The sequence below is a fragment of the Larus michahellis genome, chromosome 2 (genome assembly GCF_964199755.1).
Source record: "Larus michahellis chromosome 2, bLarMic1.1, whole genome shotgun sequence".
Taxonomy (NCBI): domain Eukaryota; kingdom Metazoa; phylum Chordata; class Aves; order Charadriiformes; family Laridae; genus Larus; species Larus michahellis.
The window spans coordinates 106,465,202-106,481,818 of record NC_133897.1 but is presented as its reverse complement, the minus strand read 5'-3'; the positions used below and the strand labels follow the sequence as shown (position 1 = coordinate 106,481,818).

Genomic DNA, 16,617 nt, shown 5'->3' with positions numbered 1-16,617 from the left:
ATTTACTATAACTAAACAAGTAAAGGATTTCCCACAACAGGAATCCCACAATAAGGAATTCTTAAAAGATTCCTGTATTGACATATTCCTACATATGCACAAGACAATCTTAAGTCACAGCCTTTTTCTTCCCCTATCTTTTATTTTTTTTTTGTAAACTGCATGCATCTTCCCTGGTGCTGCCAAGAGGCAGCCCTTGGAATAGCATTTCAAGTCCTGATGAATGTCAAGGGAGGCAGAGCTTGCAGGGCCAAACCACTGTTAAGTGATAGATAAATGTTTTCATCAGCATAACTGCTCCATTACACACTTTTCATATGCAACCTCCCTGCATAAGGAAGTATCTTGACTTTCAAGATGCACCATCAAACAGGTACTTCTGATAAGTGTCCCAATATGCAAGAGCAAAGTTTGAAATTAATGCATTTGAGCCATCAAGAGTAAGCAATTGAACTTTTATTCATGATCACTTATATATGACTAAAAATGTTCACCACAAAATGCAAACTTTCAGTTATCTTGTGAAAAGAGTCATCTCTTCATAGTAAAGCACCAAGGAGCACATCACAGAAGAGTCAGGAACAGATTCCATGCACCAGCTTTTTCCCCTCACAATGTACATGACAAAGATTTTTATAAAAAGTCTAAAAATTCCAGAATAAATTCTAGAGTCACCTGAGTGCTTGGCAGGAACAGTATTATTTAGTAGCAGTTACATTACCTGTAGTGGTATTTACACAGCACTTTTTCCTGCTTTTTTTTGCAAAAAAAGAGCTACTTTTCACAAAACTGAGACAGACCTAATTGGGCCAAACACGGAGTTTCATATTTCACCTGAATTTTTCAATGGGAGCCAAACAGAACAGTTTGCTAGTAGGAGTATCTAAAATAATTATAAGAGCAAATACCAAGAGGAAAGGAGAAAAAAAACTAATCAGATCATTGTGGCCCGATTGGTACGGCCCAACTGCTTGGAGGCACCTATGCCCACTACTCCAGCCAGCTTTTTCCATTACATTTAATTAGCATTTCATTCAAACATACTACGTTTAAGAAGACAACATGATTTTTTAAGTTAAGTGAAGTTGTGTACATGGACCAATACACGTACACAGTTTTGGTAGTCATTTAAAGCTGTAAAATTTATATGTAAAGAGAGCCCTATGGACCCCATTACAGGTTAAAGTGAAATAACCAGAATCTTTGTTACATACAAAACAATATTCTAACATAGAAACCAATACAGTTATCAAATAATTCATTAGAGAATAAAATTGTTATACAAAAAGAGAAACCCTGCCTTTTTATCACTTCAGAGCAGCAAATAAGAAGGCAACATTAAGAAAAGTGCACAGCAGAAAAGAATTGTTCAGTTTTCTGAAAAAGTTGAATTTTTCTTCAGACATCAGGCTTTTGTCCAGAAACATATTGGGTTAGGATTGCTTATATTCTTTCCCAGATGAGTGTCTTCTTGCATTAGTTCTCAGTAAGGCGCTTACTCTGACATGTAGGAACGATACATCAGGGCCACAATAATTGCTGCTATTGCAGGGATCACCCAGTTGGACCATGAACTGGAAGGAAGTTTTTGAAACAGCAGTTTAGGAAGTGACAACCAGCAAGTTTTTTAAAAAAACAAATAAATTAGAAAATCCTTCCTCCCCACTCCAACAAATACTTCAAAGTCAGGGCAACAGAACACCTGGGCTGGCCAGCAATACTCTAGCTAAGTAAAAAAACTTGTCCTTTTAAGGCTTTGTACTACAGCTTACAAGAAGTTTGCTTACTAGAGAAGAGTAAGACTCTAGACACATTTAAAGTCATGGCACACTGCCCAGAATATCATTCATTCAAAAGCCATGGAAGCAGCAGCATCACTTGACAGTTTCAAGCACCCAAGCTCCCCACCACTCAGAGGGGCATGGAACAGTCCCCTGGGGTTTCAGCAGTAGGCAACTGTCAGCAGGATATAACTTTATAAAGTTTGTTTCAGTGGTGTTCCAAAGTGGTTTTGCCCGCTCCCAATCCTGACAGATTTTCCTTCTTATAGAAACAATCCTCTTATTTCCCTTAGATGCAACAGTTGGAGCAAATTTTAAAGGTGAGGCATCCACGTCAGTACAAAAGTCACTTATATCAACAAGTGTCTTCTATTCACCTGATAGCCTCCAGAAATGAAGGCTTGTGCAATATAAGCCATTTGGTAGAGGCTGATACATATCAATGTGAGAAAAAAATTATAGACAGTAAGCTAACATGCTTGTACAGTGGCACATGGAATGTCAACCTGGACTTTATGTAGAACAGTTGTTTTCATCCTGACATCTAAGCTTCTAGCAGACAGAAACTATTCAACTTTCTAAGCTTTAGAAACATAATCACAAGGAATTTCAAGTTGCCATCAGGTGTCATACTATACCTGGAATTAGACTGAGTGGTGGTAATAAGAGTTTCCTGCAAAGCAAAACATAGAGAGATATTTACCTCAGGCAGACACCCTACTCCATCTTAACTAGCCCCTCAATTTCTCAAAATTCTTTAAGTGGAACTAATTTAAAAACAACTCAGTGCATTGCATTTGGAAAGCATTTTCTCTGAATTCCTATAACAGACCGTTGTGTTAGAAGCTAGCTAGCAGCAGTTGCTGTAGTCAATATTGCATCAAAAGTTATTAAAAAAAAATGTTATCACAAAGAATTTTACTGCCAGTTTTCCGTGAAGCTAACTTCAATCTCAGGTTACATTTGAAGAGTTTTAGTCACCTCAAAGACTAAGATCCCTTACTTGCCTAAAATCTAACTGAAAAGACACTGAATTAACACACAAGCATTTCTTATATGGAACCTACATGAAGCAAGTTACTAATTTACATCCACAGGGCTTAATAAACATCATTTTTTAGTGTGGTGTTTCAGATTGCCTAAGAATCAATTGAATTGTTATAGTTGTTTCTGATACTGATTTGGACTTCTTGTTCAGTTTCCAAAGAAAGAAGCACTACAAGATCAAATCCCAGTTGGGTACATGGGCACAATTTATATGAAGACTTACTAATTTGAATACTACTAATTGTACATGGCCTTAAGTGCGTTTAAAAGATACATGGATTAAAACTGTACTTAAATTCAGTGGTACAAGATCCATCACTGAAAAATGAATCGTTTTAGTATCATGATATTTGCAATTCATTTAAAGAGTGAAAGATTCTTAACATCCTCTCACAGGTGCAAACAGGCTATTTTTTCAAGCACCCAAACAATCACAGGTTAATACGTGATAAATACCATGTTTTAAAGAATAATACTCAGTGATTACATCTATACTGGTTTTGTGAACACCTCCATGAAAAACTAATCCCAAAGCCAAACAGTATGGAACAGCCTGTGCCTGCACTATCAAGACTAACACCTTCTACAACTGCTTTGCCTCTTCCAGGGCTGGGGCATAGCCCTCCCCACATCAAGACAGTAAGAGGAACATGGCCCAGCTCATCAAAAGCCTGTTTTTAAACAGTATGACACTGGATGTATACACTGAGGGTACTTTAAATACAGTGCAAGGACAAAAAGGACATTTGAAAGCACAAGGCCTTCTGACAGCTCCTAGAGAGCCAGGGCACACAAGGCCTAACCTGTCACATTACACGCTGAGAGCACAGTGCAAAGTGAAACTGCCTTATCAGCTAAGCCCATGCGTCCTGCTGGAGGAAAGCGCTCCAGCTTCCTTCTGGAATGACAGAAAATAGACACGTAGCGTAGGTAACTATGACCATCACTAAAACAACTGAATAAACCAAACAGGAGTGTAGTGAGAAGTAATTTGGATCCATCTTAACTCCCAACTGACCACACTTTGACTGAAGTAATATTTTAAGTACTTCAGTTTAGTAAGTTTGTGAGCTTAATCAAAGGATTGTATTACTACAGCTTGCACTGGGCAGTATTTTTCTCAGTTGCGTTTATGATTGGTGCTCCTACAGCTGAAGTGTGAATTGCCCTGAATTTCAAAAGAAATCTGAATAGCAGATGTTATTCTTGGTGGGAAGAAGCTCCGAATTCCAGTCACCGCTCCATTTCATATTTTTATTAGTATACTAGTTCCAGTCCTTAATAATCACTATAGCAAATATTTCCATTTATATTTTCTTTCAAGTTATTCATATTATTGGAAGACCTTACAGAAGTGATTTGTTTCTTAAAAGTAATCTCTCGAACAGCAAGAGTAATATCCTATTCCTACTACACTTCATTTAAAAATAATCTTTGACTATTTCCCAAGTGCACCGCTGTACTATTAAGCCAGCCCTGAGCAAACATCCTCTATACACATAGCGGCAGCAACTGTACAGATTAATCCCTGATGCGCTTGCTCCTTAAAGGGACATCTGAACTTTATGAGTTTGATAGTTTAGTGCAACACAACTTTATTTTACTAAAGATAGAGAACACCCCTAGAAAAATAAGTGCAATACTGCATTGACAGGACACTTATCAAAATCTACTGAAACAGACAGGAAGCAAACAGTATTTTCACCTTGGAAAGGTTTCACAATTGCAAATTAACTGATCCATGATACAGCAATCAAATGCCTCTATATTTTAGATCTACTAGTGTTACCAGTATATTGTTAAGCACCACATTTTTTCCCCACAAACACATACTAGTTTGATCCATTCTGTCCATAAACTGATTTTCTTTCTTAAACTGAATACTAGAAAACCCTTGACTGACCCTAGACTCACCTTTTTGCTATGTTGTAATGCTACCTCACTTAGTAACCTCTTGGTTTGAAACCACACAAGTTAAAGAAAATAATAGCTAACAGGAAGGCTAAATTGAAGCCAGATCAACATGTTTAAGATACTTATGACCTGAAACACTACGCTTAAATCAAGCTGAATTATTTTTGCCTCTGGGGGTATGCCACTTAGAGAGAGACAGTGCTCCTAAAGCCTAAAAGAAACAATGTGGCATTTCAAGAAACACACTTACTGTTGGTTTCTGAAGCTTCCCTCTATCATCCTGCAAGAAAACAAAAAACCATTTAGACAAAAACCCAAAGCATTCAAATAACATTTATCACTAAATTCAGTTTGCAATTCTATTCTGTTGACACTATCTGTTTTCACCTAGGAAACAGACTTGCAAGAGAGCAGATGTCAGTGTATGCTTTTGAGCTACCATAAACAAGATTGCTTCCTGAAATAATACTTCCTAGTATGTAATAAAGAAACAAAACATGGTCTCCAACATATTTCATTATTTCTTGTGCCCATGTTTTTGCATTTCTTTTGTCTCTAAACAGTACACATAACCTTTGGTTATACACTGCTTACAATCTTATTAGTTTACTTTTAGCTAGTCTGCTCATATTACCAGGCTAAATCATCTAACTAGTTTTGGTCCAACATCCTGTACAAAGGTCCAAAGCTCCATGAAGCTTTCACAAACTCATGAAGTTTTACTTGAAATAGTCACATTCACTACAAAAAAGCCCAACAGCATATAATCTTGACAGTGCTGTATTTGTACATTAAAATGTCAAGCTGTTTCTTTCATATCAAATGAAAACAGGCACTTGTCAAACAAGGAAGAACTGGACTGGCAGCCAGGTTAAGAACAACTTCACTGGCATCAACTGCCATCTGAAATAGATGGCAAGCCTGCGAGGTTCAAGTGTGCATCAGACCGAGTTGTTTTGTATTAGGAGAAGCTACACTATTAATATTTATCAACACAGCACCTAAGACAGATATAAGACCAAGAATTTTACTGTGAAGTATGCTACTCAAGACAGTGATATTTACCCCAAATTCAAGACAAAACAGATACAGGAAAAGAGGCAGGGATGGGCAGAAAAGCAGAGCAGATGGGCACACTAGCAGCCTAAGTCTCTAACAAGTGGTTTTCAACTGTTAAGATGCAGGAGAGCTTAAAAAAAAGTCTATCTGAATGAAGCCAAGGCAGCATCTCTGTAGCTAAAAATAAAGCCTCCAAAGCTTGATGCAGCAGAACGGTGCTTGTTAAAAGCACAGGAAATGGTAATAACAGCATAAAAAAGACACGACAGATGATCCAATGGGAACTGGTCATAAACAACCCAGACAACTACAAGTAGGGAACATGGATACAGCACAAAACAGAGAAGCCAGAGAGTGAGAAGATAGAGCACCAAACTAGAAGATGCTTACAGCAGCTGCTTTCTAAACATACATACGAAGAGTCAGGATTGTACTTTTAGATCCAGACAGAAGCCTGGCATATATATTTACAATGATGAATAATGAAAGCAGCTGTGAATGAAAACTGCATATTGACATAAGAAAAGGTCTAGAGATTCTGACATACCACCTTCAGGGGTTATAGAGTGTCATTATAAAGCTCACAGGGTACACCAGAAATGGCATGACTCCATATTCAGTTTATTCAAGAACTAGGCTGTAAAGTGTTTCAAAGCAGCAAAATTTTAGATGTGACCATCCTTATGCTACACTAATCAAATCCCTTCACGCTGGGGGAACCTATCTCCAGTCCAGGTCCACCAAAACCAGCTGCAACACTGGCATCCAAGCAAACTAGCAGCTCTCCTTTATTTTGAAGTAAATTACCAGAGAAATAACTAGACACAAACAAACTACAGTAAACAGCAAGTAGTGGTACTCTCACATACTCACCGGATGAAGTTCCCCAATAATAAAGCTTTCTGACAGTGTCCTTGCATCTGTGGAATGGCCAACATCTTCAAAGTTCTCAGTAGCATCTCCTCCAGCTTGCTCCCTGAGGACCTCTTCACCACCCGGGTGCTGCAATTTTTAATGAATTTGAATTTGTTACTGAAAACCATTCCACATTCTAAAAATGGAAATTCTTCATTTCTAAAAATAAAAAATATTGTCCTTGCAGAATCAGCTGCTAGACTTAGAGCAAACCTCTCTGAATAACTAGAGAGCTTTATATACTCTCTGAAGCCAAAACCAAGGATCCATCAGCAATGGAGCAGTAAGAGGCATTACCCCTAGCAACTAAAGCATTTAGAATGTTGTAGGAATCAGTTAGCCTTTTAATAGCCCAACTATTATCTAAAGCTACATTCCATGTTCTCACTTCTGCAGGAAATGTATATTTTTATCCAAACAACGCTTTATACAGCAAAAGGATAAAAGCCAAAAGGTGTTAAGTTGCAGCAAGAATATTCCAGGTAGATATAACAAAAAGGTATTAATTCAAAGAGCAATCAAGCACAGAAACAAGTTGGCAAGAGAGCGCACAGAATCTCTATCCTTCGGGAGTGGCTTGCCTTGTCTAGGCAACAAGAAACCTGGCCTTCAAGTTAATCCTAGTTTGAGCTGGGGGATGGAACAGATACAATAACCCTCAAGGGTCCTTTCCAAAATAAGGTATGATTATCTAGTAAGCCAGCTACTTTGGAACTGTTCAACCACAATGGAAAGCTCATACAACATGCTAGAATAGCAATTCAGTTTTAGCAGACTATGGAATCCCAAACCCACATTGCTGATAAAACCCTTGAGATGTTTAAGTCGTCTGCCAGTATCTTCTAATACCTCAACCCATCACCATTTCCTTACTCTAAATCCCTGTTCTCCACTGACTGTTATTCTTTCTCAGGATCCACTTTTAGGATTGCATGCAGTTCTAGATCTCCATCCATCAAATAATTCTGTACATATTTCAAGATACGATATCTAGTTCAGTGAAAGTTCTCAGCTTCAAGTTACTCATTCATGTAACAGATAAGTAACATGCCATAAAAATTCACCACTTTGAAGTAGGAAACTACCATGTAAACACCACGAGTGATTAGGTAAGCAAGTTGAAAACACTTTATTACTACTGCCTTGAATTAAGGCAACCATAAAGTAAGTTCTATAACTTTATCAGTGACAGAGGAAATATGGCTTTGGAGCCTCAATTCCATTTTTATGCTTCTGACTACAGGATCTAAAAATGACAAAACCAGGCAAAATTGCTACTATTTAGGGTCACCTTGCCTGGAGTATAGCTGAACAGAAAGGCTATGCTTAGACAGTAGATAAAAGGCATTAACATTTCTGCTAGTCTAGGGAATTCAGATTGGCATTTACTTCAAATCTACCATATTAACCTCCTATCAATCCTTCACTTACAACAAAAATAAGACTTGGTAATACAGATCCAGAAGACACTATTACTACCAGTTTCCAGCAGTACTAGAACTCCAAAGCTTGAATCTTTGCATTAAAGGCAGGCACTTATTTTGCTAGATTAAGGAAGTTGCTTTCTTTAGAAAAAAGCAAACCAACCCAACACCTTTTTTTACATGGGCCAAGACAGGACAGCTAGAAGGGTAAGGGATCCCTACCATGACTAAGCAAAAGCAAGATTAAGCAATTGATAGAGAGATTAGGCACAGCAGCTGAGCCAAAAAAGGTTAAAAGAGTGCATGCAGAGTAAAGATTACGCAAGCAGACATGCAAATATGACATGCTCACCAAAATCCTGCCCTTGAAACCATTCTGGTAAGTATTCAGGGAAAGGACTGGACAAAAGTTGAGAGATCACTCAAGTTCAGTGCCTTGAAATGTATAGTACATTTAAGAAGCTGAACTTGGGTCTAACAGGTTCTCACAGATATTGCCACAACTAAGTCTTCAAATAATTCCTTCAGCAATGTGGGGTTTGTTTTGTTTTTTTAATGGAGCTATCTGGGCAGTTTCACTAAGGCACTCCAGCTTTTCTCTACAGGAGAAGGTTTTGGTCTAATTAGTAACTGATTCCTCTGTCTACAAAACCACAATATTAGCCTCACCACAGTGACCATGACCAACCCCTCAGTGGCTATCACACATCAGCTGAAGGGGACAAACTCACCCTGACCTCTCTTACCATAGCTGGACAACTGATAGTACTTTTTCCTCACATCAACAAGATTAAAGCAGAGAGAATCACACGCAGAATTCCTAACTTAAGCCATCTAACAGATGTTACTAGTAACCTACTATACATACATAAAAGTACTTAAAGCTGAACACTTTTTGGTTTTTTAGATGGCACCTCTGCTTAAAGATGCAAACTTGCAAGCTCTCGGAAAACTAGCACACAATACAAGCAACTAATGAAAAGACTTTGCCTCCTCTAATGAAAGGGCAGTGTCCCACTAAGGGCAAGTGACTTTTCTATCAAAAGCTGAGCATTTAGCATGTTTCAATGTGTTTCTCCAAGTTTGTTTATATAGGGCCTTTGTTCACATTTATGCATGGTAAACAAAGCCTGCTACCAGAATTTCTACTTTAATGAAGAGCCTCTGGATAGACCCTGTAACTGGAAGCCAGCAAGACTGTTTAGATAATGACTCCTAAACTGAAGTCTTGCTGATACAAATAACTAAAGTGTTTTCACAGGCAATGGTTCAAGGGAAATGAAAAAGCTTTTGCTGATAAATTATGCTAGTCCAGCTCACTCCTAGGACATCCCCAATACACTAACATAAATGTTAAAGTTACAAGTGTAACAGAAATCTGTACAGAGCCAGCACTAGTACATAGCATAGACTAATTCCTAACAGCAGCACATCAGAAAGTTTCAGATAAAGCAAATGAGCAGTTAAACTCGCTGCTCTCATCTGGGTTAGAAGCCTGTGATTACTTCATCCTGAACTCCTATCACCTTTTCTCCCCCCCTCACTACAGTCATGCAACTTTCTCGGTATCATAGTCCAAGACTCTATTAAAGCATAGCTATCTTAATTCACAGTTCCTGCCTCCCGCCCCTTTGCATACTGGGAGAATCAAATCTAGGCTCCAATTTAACTTTTGGGGAGATTCACAAAGGTCTCCAACAGCAGCAGTCTCATATTCAAGTTTTCCTTTCTCCACTGCAGAGAATGAGAAGCAGAAAGGGGCAGTGACAGAGACAGAAAGACTTGGAGAACTTCAGCTTTATTGTGCTAGACAGACAGACTAATACTTGTTTGTTTTAAGGGCACTTTCACATAGTCTGAAAAGTCCTCCAAATAATTTCTATCACCTATTTAAGTTGCAGGACAGAAATTCTGTACATATGTAAAATTTTAGGAGCCCAGGAGAGTAGATCTCTTTATGAGAGTGTATTTTTGAAAACCATCATTAGGGTTTTAGATGAACTGCAAAAGAAATGCCCAGTAGCTGGATCCCCATTTCCCCACTTAGAAAACAATTACAGTTTGCAGTGTTTTGCATAAAAGAGTGTTAAGAAGTGCTATTTCTCACAGCATTTTCAAGTCTTCAGAGCTTAAGGAAATGATAGCATTGGTTTTAATCCTTAGACTGCAAGGTTCTGCAATAAAAATTCACATTCAAAATGTACTAGCACTGGCACCTTTCAATGTAAGCTATTCATTACCTTAAACATGGAAGGTATTATGCTACTCCTCCACAATATCATCATACTGGATGAATATAACTTGTCACCACATAGTGGAGAAAACCTTTTTCATTCTGACAGAATAAAACAATATTTGTTTTTCTGCACTTTATTCGATCAGCATTCCAAAACACATTTTGTGGGAGCTGTCCATTCTGTTTATAAACAGTGCTCTGAAAGCACAGTTTCACACCTTACAAAAAAAAAAAGCTTTTTTCATTGGCCATTAATATTTTTGCTGAATTTTGAGACCACCAACAATTCAAGTAACCTAAATAGAGTCCGTACAAGATTAATATTAAATACATATCCTAGTTAGCTTCCAGAACAAGGAAATTCTCTCAGGTAGAGATGTTCTTATTCTTGTTAGCTTCCCTGCTTAGCTTAAGGAATCTAACCCAGTTCCCACAAAAGCCATCAGGAGGATTCTCACCACAATGGAAGCAGATCAGGACACCGACCGTTTAATCCTTATTTTTATAGGCCCAGCTGCTCTTGTTTAGCTCATCAGATTGATGTCAAAGCCTGACTAGTGGGATTGCTTTATTAAACTATGGAGAAATACTATAAGCATTACCAACACACTTAATCCATTAATTGACATTTAATATTATTCAGATATGTAATCATCTGTAAAGATATTGCCACAAGATCCTGCTGTGACTACACATGCATTTCTAGTAGCTATTTTACCTTAAATGATGTAGGACCTGAAACTATGAAAAAACTTTCCCAAACATACAGAAGTTTCTGGTTGCCAGAATAGTTTTTCATTCCAAAAGCTTTTAGATACTGCACTCCAAGAGCTGAGGTCTCTGGATTTCATCTACTAGAGGATATACTTTGATAATTAAAGAAAATTCAGAGATATATATTCACGTTAAAGTTTTACTGAGATCTGTCATTTAGGAAAAAAAATTTAAAAAGCTGGAATTTTCATCTCCAGTAAGCCTTAGGATAAAGTGTCAAAGTGCACAATCCTTCTCTCCTTCAGCACTTCATCCGTATTTCAAAGGATTTTTTTTTTTTTTAAGCCTTGTCCTTAGGAAACCAAGCTAATATGGTCATGCTATGTGACGTCTCCACTCCTATTCAGCCTCACCACTCCCAAAACATATACATCACTGCCTCCAGTACACTTACTATTTAACCTCAATCAAGTGTTCACAGAGGCTGATGGTTCCCAAAACCAAACAAGTTTCACTGAAGATCTACAAGCTTTATGAAGAGACAAACAGCTGGAAAGAGGAAAAACACCATTTAAGTATTGTAATGAAGGGCAGCAGCATACTTTCACTTACTAGGCATGAGAGCATCCAGGATATCTTTAACACTGAAGCACTGTAGAGTTTTCAACTTCATAATCAATAAGAAAATACTTCCACAGGCTAATGCAGTGGCTGGAAGGATTGTTTGTTGAATAAAGAAATAGGACTGGTGAAGTCAGCTTCTGTTCCTAGTTCTTCACTCCTTAGTAAATTGATACTCTTACTTATTTACTATTTGGGAAGACCAGGAGTGAGGTGATGCCTTAGCAGTGCTCCCTCTGAAGTATTACCAGACTTCATTAAGTAGTCTATATTTAATTCTTGAAATATTTTAAGCTTTTCTACACCTGCAAAGAACTTCAAGAAATAAACCAGAGTTTGACCAATAATGTTATGGAAACAGCTAACATAATCCCCACTTCACTGAGAAGCATTTACCATACTCCAGAATGCACCAGCAATAAGCTAGCTCCAACTTCTCCTCATCTGTCACATCTAAATGCCTCAGGGTGTCTAACAGTGTCAAAAGAATTAACATACCACTTGATAAATTAACCAGGAATCAAAAGTATCCAAAAGCAGTAAATAATGTGTCCTATGAAATGCCTTAATACAAGGGTTCCACCCCAAAAATCACCAACACAATGAAGATGACAATACGCAAGAGCTTTCCTCATTTAGATACTTTGTTGAAAACAGCTATCCAATCTCATTCATTTATTATCTCAGAATATGAGCCAGCAATTTCAGCTTCAGAACAAGCATCAGACATCCCACAATTGTCTGAAACACAACTATTTAACTGCCTACAGACAAACTGAATTCTTTTGATATGCTGCTGAATTAGCAATGCTGTCTTGAAGGCTGAAATGAAGACTTTTTTGGAGAAATTTGCACAAGGTAGTGCCTCTTAATATTTACCAATTTCATCACATTGGTAATGATGTCATGAAGCAAGAGATTGTTGGCTTATTTGTGCAACTACTTAAATCCAAAAGCTCATTAGATCTAGGATTTTCTGTCAACTGTGTTTTTTTCTTGTGTTGTGTTAGGTTTTGGTTGGGTTTTTTTGGGGGGGATGGTTTGTTTGGGGTTTTTGGTTTTTTTTTGGGGGGGAGGGCTTAGGAGAGGGGGAAGGGGAGTTTGGTGTGGTTGGCGTGGGTTTCCCTTTTCCAGTCTGGAAGCACTTACACAATTATGCGTCAACCAAAACTGATCAAGTTTCCAAGAACAGCTACATCAATTTCTTAGGCTGCATGAAAAACTGCATTCTCCTCCAGGGCTTCTAAAATTAAATCGTCCATGCCTGCATAACCTAAAAAACATTTCCATAACTAAAGGACGAACCAGACCAGAGACAGAGCTAGATGAAAAGTAATCAAGAAAGAGTCAGTAGATCAGTTTCACAATCTGCCTTGCTGAAAAGCCAAACAATTTGTGCTGGCACACAGCTTAAGAACCAAATACTACTTGTGGGAATGCTGCCTTTGGAAAAAAAAAAAAAAAAAAAAAAAAAAAAAAAATCGCTTGTCAACATGTTATTTGCAAAATGCTCAGTTTATACCCTGAATTTCCAGTGTTTACAGCCACAAAAATCAAGATGGGCTACAGAACTACTGAGGCTTGAATTCCATCATGTCACTACCAATCTGAACTGTATTCTCAAAGAAATTAATTTAAATCTGCAATAATACTTTTTAGTTGGATGCCAGGTTTTTGCAGATTGGGAATAATAGGAGTGAGAAAGTTCAAAATATCATTGATAAATCCTAGCTACAGTTAATACTGAAAATGATTGCTCAGTGTTTGTGTTTCTACACTTTCACAGAAAACATTTCCATTGGTTTAGTCCAGTAACTAAACTGCTTCTTTATTAACTATGCCCATCAATGATTACAGCAATTGCTCACTATCAGCAAGTGATCAAGAATATCAATCGTTAACTGGGTATGGGGGGGGGGGCGGGGGCAAAAAAACAAGCCAAAGGTGTTGAATTTGACCGCTGGACTCTTACTAGAGTTTGAACTTCTGCAGCTTCGCTGCATGCCCGCGCCGAGCGCCTCAGGACAGCAGCGGGAGCACAGAGCCCGTGTGGAACCAGCCTTCCTACAAAGCCCGGGAGAGTTTAGAGGCAGGAGAAGGGGGTGTGGGGGGAAAGCAGCTCCCTAGCAGCAGATCATAGGCCAGCGGGGCCCACCAGGCTCGGTACAGTCGTCCTTTTCCCAGCCCGAGGGGCGGCCGCTCCCCCTCCGCCGTTAGAGCCGCCCTCACCCCAACGGCCCTGGGGCCGCCACACGGCGGTTTCTCCAGGGCGCTACCGGGACAGGCCGAAAGCGACACTCTCCTGCGCCGCACCCGTCCCCGCTCCGCGGGAGGCCGAAAAGAGCCCGGTTTCCCCCCCACACTCCGTCCCCGGCTTCTACTTCGCCCTCCCCAGGATACCCACCTCGTCCAGGAATTTGGTGACATCGTAGATACGGTGGTGCAGGATGATCCAGGTGCTCTGGCTGTTGTTGTGCTTCTGCACCTCCTCCAACCGGTAGTACCGGCCCCGCCACGACTCGTTACCGGCCTCGCTGGAACCCACCATCTCCCCTCACGGCACTGCCGACAACCACCGCCGCCCCCGGCTATAGCCCCGCTCCCCCACGCGCCCGCCGATCAGAGCCCAGCCACCAGCCTATCAGCGCCCGCCCGCCCCCTCCCTGCCGGCTTCTCATTGGTGAAGCCAAATGCCTTTCAAAAGAAGGCGTTAGGCTGGCCATCGAGGTGGCCGCGGGGGTGGGGCTTGGGTGGGCGGGGTGGAGCTTGGGTGGGCGGGGAGGGCCGGGCAAGAGGCCGCCCCCCCTCCCCCCCCCGCAGCCCGTCACGGCGGTCACGTGCCGCTCGCCCCTCCTTTGCCCTTCCCGCCGCGTGCGCGCGGCCGTTGCTCGCGGCGAAGGCGGGAGGCGCGCGGCGCGCGGGGCCCGTGAGGAAGGCCGCTGGAGGCGGGCTGAGGAGCGCCGCTGGCAGAGGTGCTTCCCAGACGGAACTTGCCTCAGGAGCCCCTCGCCCTGCCTTGGGAGCGCTCTGCCGGCGGCTCTGAGCACAGGCTTCCCTGTGACACCCCCCCTACCGTGCCGCCGGGTGGGTTGAGGGCACGGGGAGCGGCGCTTGCCCTTTCGCTCAGCCATCACCCTGGTTTCCTTCAGTTTTGTTTAAGAGGAAACCCATTTCCTTTGCTCTGGCCTCTGATGTGTTTGGTGGCTTTGCTTATGGGGCCAGAATGGGTTCCCGCCTTACCCCTTAGGGAAGCTCCCTGCTTCAGGTCACACCTGAATGCTGCTTGGGTGTTTCAGCAGCAGTAGTCCCATGTATGTGCTCCAGCTTGATAACAGGCCGTGTTGTTATTTTTTTTTTTGTTTACAGCATAACTTCAGTGACAAAAAATTTACCCTGTGTGACCTGTTGAGGCATTGCTCCTCTAAGCTGGCACTTAGGTAGGTGTTTTGTACCCCCTGCATGGGCTGTTGGTTGTTAGTGTGCAGGACGGCTTCGTACTTCCTCACTGAATGCCACCACAATCTTCAGATCCTGTCTGTAGTTCACTGCAGTCAGCCTAATGGGAAGAGTAGCTACTGTCCCTCACAGCTTGGTGTCATTCTCAGCTTTAATAAGGAGGCTCGTCATTCCATCTTCCAAGTCGTTACTGAAAATAACAAATATCCACACCAAGATCTGTGGTTTACCTGTCTGTTCTGACAGAAAACCTGCAGTAGCAGTTCCCCAACAGATGTCCTGTTCAGCCTACAGGAGCTCTGTGGTTGTTTCAAGTTCATGTGTTGTGATTATCAGCCTCTAAAGATGCAATTTCTCCCACACACATTCTACAGAAGGCAGTTGGGTTTATTTCCTATGATTTATAGCTGGTAGTTCTATTAACTGGTACTTCTCTCTTTAGCTTCTCCCCTGAAGGGAGAAACCATTTGCAAGCACTTTGTCCCATTAGCTTTTAAGATGACTGGGAGGATTTAACTTACGCTGAATACAGCGAGTGGTTCCCACAGGCAGTTGGCCTCAAACAGCAAGCAGATCGCTTGAATGTTGCAGCATGGATTTTACAACATCTTTGCCACAAAAATCCCCAGGTGACCTTTTAGGATTCTTTTAAACATTATGAAAACCGAGGACCCAGCCTTTCTTTTCTGTGTTTGCAAACAGACAAGATTTTTTTTCTCATTTGTTTAAAATGTCCTTTTCCTTAAGCTTTTGGAATTCTCTGATAAACTGATAGTCTTGACTGGCATTTTAAAAGAATCTGCTTTTCATGATTGCTAGAAAAAACTTGATATGTGTTTTCCTTTAAGGAAACCAAGGAAATGTTTTCTTTAAAATTACAGTTGTAAAACATTGATCTTCTGATTTTTCTAGGATATGACTGAGGTTAATCTTTTTAATGTGTTACACTGTAAGCAAGGCAAGGCAAAATCAGAACAGCAAAGTTATCTTTGACATCGTTCCTCAAAAAATGTTTCCAGTTCATAATTTTTTGATCATCATTTGCAAATTGGTTTTCAGGTGAATACCCGGTGACTTCATAAAATCTGGAAACACAATATTATTGCTATATTCACTGTGCTGGTAAGACCATTTACCAAAAAGTTTTTAGGGTTTGAAGGGGCGAGAACTATTAAAACAGCTTTTTCTGGAGTGCAGTGTTCCCAGCTTCTCATAACAAGCAGACTTTCTCCCTGCCTCTTTTTCTTTGAAACGCTTTGAGAAAGGTGCTATAGTTAAAAGGTGTATTTTCACTTCTAATGAAATGTTAGGTGTTCTTTTTTTTTGCCATAAATATTCTAGTTCCTTTACACTTAGCCTGATCTGTGCTGCAATACGTGATAGGGTATGAAAGGCATCCAACAGGCAAGGTAATAGCTGTAACTTCGTATTACTCCCACTCACATGAAAT

At 40.4% G+C, this 16,617-nt stretch overlaps 1 protein-coding gene across 1 annotated transcript; it reads right to left on the bottom strand.

Annotated features, from left to right (window-relative positions):
• Positions 1-439: 439 nt before the first annotated feature.
• CYB5A (cytochrome b5 type A) lies at positions 440-14,407 on the bottom strand. Its single transcript, XM_074576530.1, has 5 exons — positions 14,116-14,407; positions 6,675-6,803; positions 4,993-5,022; positions 2,420-2,454; positions 440-1,574 (listed from the first exon to the last, which is right to left on the bottom strand). The coding sequence occupies exons 1-5, from the start codon at positions 14,257-14,259 to the stop codon at positions 1,496-1,498; spliced, it is 417 nt and encodes a 138-aa protein (XP_074432631.1). The 5' UTR covers positions 14,260-14,407; the 3' UTR covers positions 440-1,495.
• Between the last annotated feature and the right edge of the window lie 2,210 nt (positions 14,408-16,617).

What these genes read in the sequence shown, in the direction of transcription:
- CYB5A (XM_074576530.1), bottom strand. Translation starts at nt 14,259, where the DNA reads ATGGTGGGTTCCAGCGAGGCCGGTAACGAGTCGTGGCGGGGCCGGTAC. An exon ending in TCACCAAATTCCTGGACGAG is followed by an intron (nt 6,804 to 14,115) that starts GTGGGTATCCTG and finishes TAAAAATTGCAG; the next exon opens with CACCCGGGTGGTGAAGAGGT. An exon ending in GGAAGCTTCAGAAACCAACA is followed by an intron (nt 2,455 to 4,992) that starts GTAAGTGTGTTT and finishes TTTGCTTTGCAG; the next exon opens with GAAACTCTTATTACCACCAC.